Source organism: Asparagus officinalis, chromosome 3 (genome assembly GCF_001876935.1).
Source record: "Asparagus officinalis chromosome 3, Aspof.V1, whole genome shotgun sequence".
NCBI classification, from domain to species: Eukaryota; Viridiplantae; Streptophyta; class Magnoliopsida; order Asparagales; family Asparagaceae; genus Asparagus; species Asparagus officinalis.
In genome coordinates this window covers 21,599,494-21,611,358 of record NC_033796.1, presented here as the reverse complement: position 1 = coordinate 21,611,358, position 11,865 = coordinate 21,599,494, and the positions used below count along the sequence as shown (strand labels likewise).

At 38.0% G+C, this 11,865-nt stretch overlaps 1 protein-coding gene across 1 annotated transcript; it reads right to left on the bottom strand.

The window, feature by feature from the left end:
• On the bottom strand, positions 4,824 to 11,822 carry LOC109833337 (pentatricopeptide repeat-containing protein At4g18975, chloroplastic). The gene is made up of 5 exons (XM_020400976.1): positions 11,795 to 11,822; positions 10,617 to 10,710; positions 9,629 to 9,772; positions 5,480 to 5,692; positions 4,824 to 5,355 (listed from the first exon to the last, which is right to left on the bottom strand). Exons 2-5 carry the CDS (start codon positions 10,668 to 10,670, stop codon positions 5,161 to 5,163), a joined length of 606 nt encoding a protein of 201 aa, XP_020256565.1. The 5' UTR covers positions 10,671 to 10,710; positions 11,795 to 11,822; the 3' UTR covers positions 4,824 to 5,160.

The following is an 11,865-nucleotide window of genomic DNA, read 5'->3' as shown; positions in this document are numbered from 1 at the left end:
GTATGGAGTCTTAACGGGCTCCGAATGCTGATTTTGTATAAGTCCAGACTTTTGAATCCAAACTTGGCGGAGTTTCGGTGGTTCTTTGGCCACCGTTTCCTTCTCCCTTTCTTGTCTTTGTTGTAGGAGAGCTCGGGCATGAGCAGCGTTTGCACGACGTTTTTGTATACGTTCTTTGAGGGTCGAACGAGTCTTTTTGACAATAGTCCATTCCTCCATCGTGAGTTTAGCAGAGACATGAGTGATTGGTCGTTGAGACAACTGAACCACTCGATGTCTCCTCGACTCTAGGTCCGCGTGATAACGAACCCCGTCGGTTTGTTCCAAGGCCTTAGCTATTTGACGAGCGCGGCGTTGGCGTTGTCTCTGACGAGCTCTTTTCGTCAGTGCCGGTGGGCTTTGATTCGATGACTCTTTAACTAGATAAGAGTCATTGTGAGCAGAGGTGTTGCGAGTAAAATTCTCAGCAACAATCAGGCGAGAGTCTTCATTTTGTGCCTTCTTTGGCATGTAAGTCTTCCTCAATTGTGAGATCCTCTTATACTCGCGAGACAATGAAGATCTTGAAGAGGATGATGAGAGATATTCCTCAAACTTGGTTTGGTCGAATTCGTATTCGACCATGGATTCAACCGGGATCTTGATCGGCTGCGACACGACGGTCTCGGCAGCGAGACCGATCTTGATCGGCTGCGACACGACGGTCTCGGCAGCGAGACCGTTGGCTCCCACTGTGGTCGCCAGCTTGTTTGCGTCAAAAGTTGGTTTTGTTATGGAATTCATTATATCTTCGGTCGATTACAACAAATTCAAAAGAAATAGCCTTTTTATAAGACTTCTTTTACACAACAAAAGGAAAATTACAACTCTTGAGAAACAAACGCAGGACCGTTGTTTGGATCGCTGCTTGCGTGGGATCTTTGCCTGTGCCGGGAGCGCTTTGACTCGTGGACCACCAAATCACAGATTCTGATTGAACCGTGAGGGGTTTAATGATTCTTCCTTCGTTTATCGAAGTAAGAATTTGAAGCGAATATCTTATCGATGTAAGATGTTCACTCTTCCAAAGATCAAGTCTGAGCTTAGATCTCTAGGAATGGCCAAAAGCTTCTTGAGGATGTTTGTGAAGAAGAAAGACTCTCTCTCTTGCTCTAATTCACCAAACCTCAAGGCTCTCTGCTCTAATCTGCTTTGGAAATGCTCAGCCCCCGTCCATGATGACCATAGGGGGTATTTAATGGCCAAAAGCTTCTTGAGGATGTTTGTGAAGAAGAAAGACTCTCTCTCTTGCTCTAATTCACCAAACCTCAAGGCTCTCTGCTCTAATCTGCTTTGGAAATGCTCAGCCCCCGTCCATGATGACCATAGGGGGTATTTATAGCCTCCTTGGACAATAACTGAAGAAATAGCCGATCAACAACTGTCTCTTTAGGCGCGGCAGCTGATGCTGTCGCGGCTAAAGGGCGCGACAGTCGACACTGTCGCGGCCAAAGAGCGCGGCAGTCGACACTGCCGCGGCTAAAGGGGCAGTTACACCCACGTTCATACGTGTTTGAAACAGTTCTCCCACGACCTTTAACCACCTTTTTCGTGGTTTAACTGCTTTTCCACATCAGCACACGTTCTATTTCTGATACTCCGCCACGTGGACTTTAAATAATCATCAGATAACTGTATTATAACTGCTGTAGCATCCTGCTTTAACTGCCGCGGCACCATAGGTTGCAGCGGTTAAGCCGCGACACCATAGGCTGCCGCGCCTTAGCCGCGGTACCTTGGTCTGCCGCGCCTTAGCCGCGGCACCTTGGTCTGCCGCGCCATAGCCGCGGCACCATGTCCTGCCGCGCCGCCATATGTTGCTTGATGACGTGTATATTATTCTTCTATATCGTCTTGAGTGGTGTTTGAATGTCTGTAAGCATTTTTTGACGCCTACAGGGTGACCTTAGAGGATACATGTTTGAAGGTCATATTTAGGTCTATGATTGTGATGAATGGCGCTAAGAGTAAGAATTTGTACTATTTGATTGGGATCATGGTGATTGGTAGAGAACTGGCGACTTCTTTGGATTTGACTAGACTGTGGCATTTGTTAAGGCCGGGATATTTGATTAGTTATGTCATGCATGGTTTGTTGAGGAGTGATTTGACCTGCAGATTGAAGTCCTTTGAGTACATTGGTATGAGCAAGAAGACCGATGTGAAGTTTGACACTTCTATCCATCGATCGAGGAGTCTTTTAGGTGGTATTCATTCAGGCATTTGGGGGTCTTCCAAGGAGGCATCGTTGGGAGGTAATGGGTATTTGGTTTCCGTAGTTGGGGACTGTTCTAGGCATTGGTGGGTTACAACCAAGTCCCGTTGGTTTGAAGTCCTACAAGTCAACAACAGATGGAGGAAGTGTGTTGGCAGAAAGGTAACCCGTCGTTTTATTTTTGGTAGGGGTTCTTTCTTGCATTTGTGCCGAGCTCAGGACAGTTTGAGACACTTCATTAGAGAGGAGGCATTAGGGCAACGAGATGAGATGTCAGTTTTGATGGATCGTTCATTATTAGAGGAGGATCGACATTTATTATCGAGCATTGGATTGCAGAGGCGTTTTGGAGTTTCGACATATTTGGGTCATCTTAGTCATAGGTTGCCGACTGTTACGTTTGGAGTTATTACATTTGGTGGAGCTGCTTTACATTTTTGGTTGCGTCGGATGTTTGGTTGCATCGGATGTTTGGTTGCCCAGTATTTGGTCACATCGATGATGTGAGATTTGATCCGATTACACATTTGGGATTCAGAGGCTCGTTTGGTTATCGGTTAGGAGACTCTGATTTTGTTCTGAGCAGGTATGTCACGTTTGACTCTCGGTAGGTGAAGAGTGTTGACCGGATCATTGGGATATCGTAGCGGGTGGAGGATGATGCTATTCCACATTAGGTGGAGATTACTCCACATACTCCAGATCATACTACATCGTTTGATATTCCAGCTGAGGTGACACAGTTTGGGGATCATTTGGATTTGGATGCAGATGATGAGTTGGTTGATTCGAGTACAGCTGGTGGACATAGTTTGAATTTGGATATGACCGTTAATTCACCTCAGATGGAAGTGTTTGGTTTGTTTCACTTTGGAGCCATTAAGAAAGCTATCAGCCGCAGATTTGTTGACTATGTTGGAGAATAGTTGTGAACTCTTCTAGTTGATTGAGGGCCTTTGGAAGCCATTTGGTAAACTACGTAAATGCTTGATTCCTTGGGTAAGAGAATACGTAGGCAGTCATTTATGATGCAGCCGATTTGGTGAGTTGATACCAACATTTGAAGTTTGTTCGCATTCTCGTTTGGGTTCTCGACTTGTTGTGGATTGAGTCCGTTGTCGTGAATTTGTTTCACTTCGTACTGGACGCAACAAGTGAGACGTTTGGTTGGTATTGGTGTCGGCTCAGTTTTAGGAAAACTTTGCCGAGGTGGAGAATTGTTGGATAGCATGTTCCTAATATGTTTCCTAATTTATTTCGGTAACAGGTTATTGGGATTCCTAATCTGTTTTGGTAACAGGATTCCAAATCTGTTTTGGTAACAGATTATTCCTAATTTGTTTTGTTTTTATTTTAGAATTCCTAGTATATTTTTGGTTTTAGGATTTCTATATATATGGAACAATTGGAAGAGAGAATTGAGCAGCGAATTGGTGATATTTGGAGTACAGAAAAGAAGTATTTTCTGAGCTATTGGTTAGGGTTTTATTTGGAGTACAGAAAAGAAGTATTTTCTGAGCTATTGGTTAGGGTTTTATTTGGAGAGAATTAGAGATTTATTAGTGAGATTAATTAGTGAGTTCGAGTGAGTTGTAATCTCAGTTTATGCTCTTCTTCTCTATTAGTGAAAACTCAATCCCCTTCTTGCCCCGTGGACGTAGGCAACTTGCCGAACCACATTAACATTGGTGGTTTGTGTTCGTGCCGTTATTTTGATTGTGTTTGGCATTCTCTCGGCGTTTGTTTGATTTAGTCTCTCGAAACACATCGGTTTAGTTTTGACTTCCGCCGTTCACAACATCGACTATCGCCCCATCTGCACTGCCTGCTGTATGCATACAAGCGCTGAAGTCCTAACTACCGTCGGAAATAATTCCGCCTCTTACGCCATCAATTGTGGTGGAGCTTTTAGCATTTTGTCCGCGACGAGTTCCTCTATCAAGCACCAGAGATATTTTATCCATCAAAAATATATTTTAGGACGAGTTCCTCCATCAAGCACTAAAGACATTTTCTCTATCAAAAAAATATTTTAGGACGGTTGCATATTTCGTGAATCATCTCTACAATGCAGAACGTACGAAAATTAAAACACAACCCCGCTTAACTTTTTTTTTCTTTTTTCTTTTTTGGGTAAGGGGTGGGGACTGGGGGTTGGGGGGGTGTTACGCACAAAAAGAAAAAAAAAGAAAAAGAAAAAAAACTGCCCTATGTCACATAACACCCCACCCCCACCCTAATCTTTAGATTGTCTCACAAAACCCCCTAAGCGTTGAACTTTTCCTATCGAAACCCCCTACTATAATTTGCAAAGTAACTTTAATTTCTCAAGAGAAAATATCAAAATTTAGGGAAGGAGTGTATTGCCTATGTACGACAAGTGACAGCATTTGTTTTTTTGTTTTTTTTTGTTACTCAAAGACATCAAGTTATTCTCAAATTACAGGCAGGTGCTTAGGTGAGGTAAGGTAAAATTCAGGAGGGTTTTAGTGCAGGGGGGTTATGTGCAACATCCCCCAAAGTTCATGGGGTTACGTGAAATTAACCCAAAATTAGAGAGGAATAGGAATTATTGAAGGCATCCGCTAATACACTAGAATAACTTACAAAATAAGAAGAAATATACATCTGAGCCTCTGTACAATTTGTTGGAGCCACTTGCCAGTTTGGCCTTTATTCTCCTGAGGAACTGCAGTCTCCTTTTCTTATATTTAAAGTTCTACAAAGAGAATCATTCTCATATTCTATATGAATGAAGGATTTTCCTGAAACAATACTGAGATCTCCCCTTGTCCAATAGACTGCACCTGGAACCGCAGTCAGACTTGGAACTGCAGTCAGACCTCAGGATGTGATGATTCCAGACTACTATGAATCATGGATTTTCCCTTTTTTATTGAGTCGCATTATTTGCTCATATATTCTGGGTTCCGAACCCTAACACGCTCGCCATTGAAGTGCAGATACTTCCACTTGTTCTGATACTTTTTCAGCACCAGTTTCTGATTCTCGACCTGACCCAATTTCTCAAAAGCTCTCGCGATCCTTCTAACTGTGTCATCGTCAGGTTTCACTCCTAATTCCTCCATATCTGCAAATACCTGAAAATAATCCCAGAGAAAATAAAAGATTACTACATTTCCTAAATAATATCACAATCTAGCCCATAATCAACCATTAAGTCTTTCAAAAAGAATAGCATCATAAGATCAAACGATAACTTACCTCTACAATCTTTTCTGGAACGTGATGGTGCTCATACAATGCAATCATCCGAGAGAATAATCGTTTTGAGACTGATCGTGTGTGCGTTTGCAGAATTACATTCCAAATAGTCTCAGCCTCATCTATCCTTCCCTCCATATCCAATGCCAACAGTAGGGTGTCATATGTTCCCATAGTGAGGACTTGACCTTTGCTTAATAACCACTTACTGACCTGGGAAAAAAAATTTGTTTAGCACTTTACATAGAATGCCTACTAAAAACAAGCTTAGTAGACTCACTCCCTATAAGGATGATTGATTTCTATTCATTGCTCTAAGATATAACAACAAGAGAAACAATAACATTAAAGCCAAACCCTAAAGTAGGGATCATGAATCATTTTCTTCATTCAGCTTTCTTAATGCCCATCTCTGATACGATATAAACTTGTGTATACATTTTTACTGTCTCATTCGACATCCCATAGGCCTACCCCTATGTTGCACATATAGTTTGAGGAAGATATACCCTGTGCTTCCCAAGACACTATAACTGTTAGGAAACTCAGCTGATATTCAATAGAAATAGAAAGGCGATAAACTGCGGTAACCGACACGTACATGTTTCTTATGACACCATAAATAAATTGGATTATCTAATACTATTATAAAAGTGGATTGGCATGTTAAAACATTTCTTCCAAAAATGCCCTCAAAACCACATACATACATACATAAAACACACGCATCCATACATATAAACACATACATATATATGCATACATTCTAATAATGTCATAACTCTCATATTAATTGTCCACTAATATTAACTTCTAATTTTTGTAACCCCTCCACTAATCCAATATTAATGTCATCATTAGGATAGAGGTACAAATTGTCTCTAGCCTTTTCGTTCTTCACTTATAAAAAATTGAGGACATATATTTATTATTTTGAAAATTATTTCCACTACCGTTACACTCATTTACACCTATCAATGATGCATGATTACAAATGAAAATTTCAGTTTAGAATTTAAAGGTCATATGATTCGTATAAATTAACATAATTTCCTCAGTCAAACATATCCCGCTTCAAATAGAAAATAGAACTTGGAGAAAAAGGTTGAGGAAGGGAAGAAAAGACAATCATCACAGGTTAGTAAAAAGGTAATCATAGTTTATACTATTATTATAATTTACTTATAGCTTTCAAAAATAGTCTTAGATGGTTACGTAAAAACATGTAGACAGTGTTGTAAAAAGCGGCAAAAAGCGGCAAAAAGCGGGGCAATCGCGGCGCTTATAGCGGAAGCGGGCCATCAGCGCTACGCTTTAGGCTTTTGCGGCATGGTTAAGCGGTAAAAACCGCTTTGTGTTCGAAAAGCGCGTGTTAGCGGCTAAAAGCGCTTAAAAGCGCTATTACCCGCATCAGATTTTAACGAGAATCACCCCCGAACCCGACCCGTACCCACTAATATTAAACCTCTCCCCTCATTTTGTGCCCTAGCCGCCTCTCCCAGTCTTCCCCAATCCCGACTGCCTCTCCCAGTCTCCCCCACTCCCTACCTCTCCCAGCTCCATCTCCAGCGACGAGTGACGCCAACTTCCAGCGACGCCGTCCAAGCTCCCACTCCCGATGACCGACGATTTCCAGGTTGTATAGCTGGTTTATGGAGGAACAAAGGTCTCATCTCATGCCTGTTGCAGTGCTCAATCTGATAGCCCAATGCAATCGGGTATGTATAGCTGGTTTTTTTATGGCATATGGATTCTTTGTTCTCTTCGTTTTCTCTTTGGCATGATTTTGGGTTTCTCTGTGCTGGAGCATGTACTGCTGGCCGTGGTTTTTTTTTTCCTTCCCCAAGAAGCGGCAAATGGCTTTCGACTTCCTCTTTTTTTTTTTGACAAATCGGCTTCCTCTCTTCGTCTTACATGAATAGTGTGCTGAATATTACATGGCTGGAAGTGACTGTTGGGCTTTTTGGAAATTACTGTAGCAGGTTTTCCCTTCACTTACTGGAGATGGCGGTTTTTTCCACAACAAAAACACTGTAGCAGGGGATAAGGTTAATTTCTGTAGGTGATAAATGGCTTACTGGAACTGGAGACTTGTTGTCTGCAACAGAGATTTAGATTTTTATATGATTTTTTTTATTATTTAGAATATTTAAATATATTTATATTTGACCGCTATTTGACTGTGCGCTATTTGCCGCTATTTTACCGCAATAGCCCGCAATAGCCTAAGCGGTACCTCGCCGCGACGCGACGCAATCCGCTATCAACAACCTTGCATGTAGATAGAAATTTTATTTACTTGAGGTTCATAAATTTGTAGATGTTATTTTTTAAATGTGCATGTGATTAATAGAAGTTTGTGGTGTAATTAGGAGTTGTATCATTTTTTTGTTATTTTGAGAAATATTATTTACTTGAGGTTTATAAATTTGTAGAAATTGCTTTTCTATTATGTGTAATTTATGGAAGTTTGTGGTGTAATTTGGAGTTTATCGGGCACAAAGTAAATTCACATAATAGTTCTTAATGTCAAGTAACATGAAAGCAGTAAATAACTATTTATTGACAACAATGTGAAAATTATATATATAGGAATATCTGTATGGAATGCATATACTTGGTTGAATGTGTGCAATGTAGATATATGTCAAATGCCTTTTTGATGTATCCTAAAATCCCAATGTAGGAATGATGGGATTAAAAACACTTGACTTACAAATTCATTTACATTATTAACTCATTTTCTTAATAAGAGATTGCAAGCGTTCCACTAACTATATATTACTTGAAAATCCATTTTGTAAAATTTTAACATAGTGTGTGATATTTAATGATTGGTATGTTATAAATTAATATACTAAACAAAGAAAACGTTGAAATATATATGATAAAACTTTATTTTTTCCTTATTTTTTGGGTCATGTAAACTATATATATAGCACATTCTCCATAATAAATATTTTTTCTCATTATTTTTAAGTGAATTTTGACAACTAAATTTAGTCAAAAATTTGCACTTGATTGAGTTTGAAATTTTTAATATTTAATCCATCGTATCCTTCATGAATAATGAGTAATTAAAAAACTAACTAGTAAAATAAATATAGATGAAAAAATGAATGAAATGATATAATGAGATATTATTGTTGTTGTTCGGGTAAATTTTGATGGTGGATGGAGTAATCTTTGCTGATTACATACATAAGTTAAGTGAATAGTATGTAGGTTACTTATTTAAACATGTGCTAATAGACATTAATTGCGATAATAAGTTTAATGCATTAGACTTCCAGTGCCTTCCAATTCACATGCAACACACATAAAAGCTTAGATTTTGATGGTGGGTGTAGTAATCTTTGCTGATTATATACTTATTTAAACATGTGATTATATACTTATTTAAACATGTGCTAATAGACATTACTTGCGATAATAAGTTTAATGTATTAGACTTCCAATTCACATGCAACACACATAAAAGCTTATTTATTTTATTTTGATATAAAAATTACTTTCATACTTATGTCCACGTGCAGCGTGATTATATATCTTTAAATGAGCATCATGATTATCCATTAAACTTGCTATCCCTAAAAATTTTCTTAGCAAACATCAAATGATTGGTGCTTTTTTGTATTTGAGTTTTCTGAAATTACTCATGATGATCATTTCAAAGGATAGTTCACACACACAAAAAGTATCATCAAAAAAATTAAACGTAAAATTAAATACACGTGCAACACACGTGCACCATACTAGTATTCCTAAATATGTCTGACAATCGAAACAGTGATGCCAACCATGTTTGTATCTGATTTGAATAAACTGTAAAAGCCTCAGATGAATTTCCCAATTCTTTAAGATCACCATAGTAAATCAAACTGTCGTTCCGTTTGCCATGAACCATGACATAAGAAATCCTTAATGATGAAAATAGAGAAAACCTGAAAGGTTTTAAATGCTCCTCCTAGGATCTGTAAAGGTAACTACGAATTCAACCATTGCAATGATACCAGACAACTATATAAAAGATAGACCTCTTTAAAGTAACATTAACAATTTTTCCCCATGAAATATTAACCATTTTTTCCATGAAATATTAAGCAAACAGACTACCCATAAATATGGTAATCAGATAGAAGCACACACCTGAATAATTCGTAACCACTGGTTCCGTTTTCGCATAATTTCCAAAGCTTTTGCAGCAGCAATAACAGGAAATTCTGTCTCCCAAGCAGTCCATTTGTCCAATTCTCCATATATGGCTTCCTTTTCACTTGGAAGTTTTGAGACCTTTCAGAGATACCATACTATTGTGAGTTGCGAGACAAATATAATAGCACGTAATGATCAATTCCCTCTTAAAGTATTGGTGAACCCTCAAGTTTTTCCCAAAAGTATCAATTTGTCTATTTCCTCCCTTAAACTATGTGTATGTGCTCAATGTAGCCATTTTGTGAGCCCACGATCAAATATTTAACAGATTAGTGACATGAGTATTTGTTTTGCATTTCTTCTAGTTTATGCAATTTAAAAATTTATTTTTCAATTTTAATTAAATGGACAGAGAGTAAAAAAGTTTAGAAGAAAGTAGTAAAGATATTATTTTGGTCTGAGAAAAAAAGGAAACAAACTGATAAAAACCCATAAAGAAATGCAAAGAAACACCATCACGTCATTAATATGTTAAGCATTTGAGTGCGAGCTCACAAAATGACCACACTCAACTCACAAACATAGTTTAAGGGGCAAAATAGGTAAATCGATACTTTAGGGGGAAGTTGAGAGTTTACACATACTTTAAGGATGAGTTAGTCAGTTTGTCCTTAAATATGTAGAAAAAAGGGGAAAGCTGAGAGGTACTCATATTCTGCCTAAGGGAATATTTCAACCGAGAAAGCTTTTGACTGTAATAAATTTAAAAAAGTAAGTTATAATTGGAAGATAAAGTAATTAATATTTCTCTTGTTGTGCACGCAGTGAACAGCTTTGCATAAGAAGGTCGCTTTTCCATCTTGTCTCACCAAACATAATCATAACATGGAAAAGTTCTTTGGTGATGCAAAGAATAAAATTGGCTTGAGTAGAGATGACATTGCATATAGTAAAGACTTCACCACAAGAAACAAAAACATACAATTTGAACAAGATTTAATGCCTTCTGCCCAGATCCAGCTGAATCCCTTTTCATCCACAAATGATGCTCCTTTTTCCCTGTTTTCTTTATGTTTCTGTGACGAGATAAAGTATACTAATCAAAAGAGATGTACATAGATACATGTAATCATTATATAAGTAAAATTATTGGATGTATATCACCCAAACTATTAAGATGAATGTGCAACAACATGCAAGTTAATACTGAGAAATGTAAAGGTTGCTACAAGGGTCAGATATGCAAAAATTTTGATTATGGGATTATCTGACCCGTCAAAAAGTAAGAAAAGAAACAAAAGGGTAATGTTGAACACTGATATCACATCAAGTACTTCAGCCTTACTGTTGAATCTGTGCTGTTTAAGTAATTTCATGTTGACACTAAATTATTTAACCAACAATATACTTGATCTCATATGTATATTCCTTGTAGTATTTGATGAAAGTGAAGCCTTTAACTGCATATTTTTTACCTTGTTCAATATCCATACACTACTATGGTCTATTTCTCATTATAATTTCTCAAACCCATCTAAAGGAACACTTATGAGCTAAGATCTAAGCGGGAAACAAGCAAAGTTCAAATTCTTCTTCCATTGTAGTGTTTATCGAGCATAGGTTATAAAATTTCAACCTTCGGTATAGTTCCGTTCATGCTTAAGAGAAATATTAAAAACGACATTTTTACACCTGAACCTTATACCCTAGTTCCTTTTATTGTGCATTCAAGGAGTAACTGCATATTCTATCAAAACACTCTTCAAATTCTATCAAAATTGCAAATACAGCAGTTGATACTATCTGGTATGCAGGAAATTGTTTAAAAGTCACGTTTGTGAGAAATTGTTCATTTTTGCCGTCATTTAGAAGTTGATATTGGAGTTGCAGTTGTTTCTTGCTAACCCCCAAATTTTGATATTTTTCACTCAAAAAAGTGTTCCAAGCTACAGTAAGTATAACAAAATCATCACTTAGATTCTCTCCTACCAAAATCATTCAGATTTTGCTTTATCAAAAGATTGAACCCAACTAAGAAGTTTCATTAAATAAATAAAAACAAAGAATTGCTTACAGTGACCGATTGTTTGAACGCTGAACCCATTTCTCCTGAAATAAACAGATGATCAGAGTCTCCACAAAGCTCAAAGAATTGCTTACAGTGACCGATTGTTTGAACGCTGAACCCATTTCTCCTGAAATAAACAGATGATCAGAGTCTCCACAAAGCT

What these genes read in the sequence shown, in the direction of transcription:
- LOC109833337 (XM_020400976.1), bottom strand. Translation starts at nt 10,670, where the DNA reads ATGAAAAGGGATTCAGCTGGATCTGGGCAGAAGGCATTAAATCTTGTT. An exon ending in CATTAAATCTTGTTCAAATT is followed by an intron (nt 9,773 to 10,616) that starts GTATGTTTTTGT and finishes TATCTCTGAAAG; the next exon opens with GTCTCAAAACTTCCAAGTGA. An exon ending in AGTGGTTACGAATTATTCAG is followed by an intron (nt 5,693 to 9,628) that starts GTGTGTGCTTCT and finishes TTTTTTTCCCAG; the next exon opens with GTCAGTAAGTGGTTATTAAG.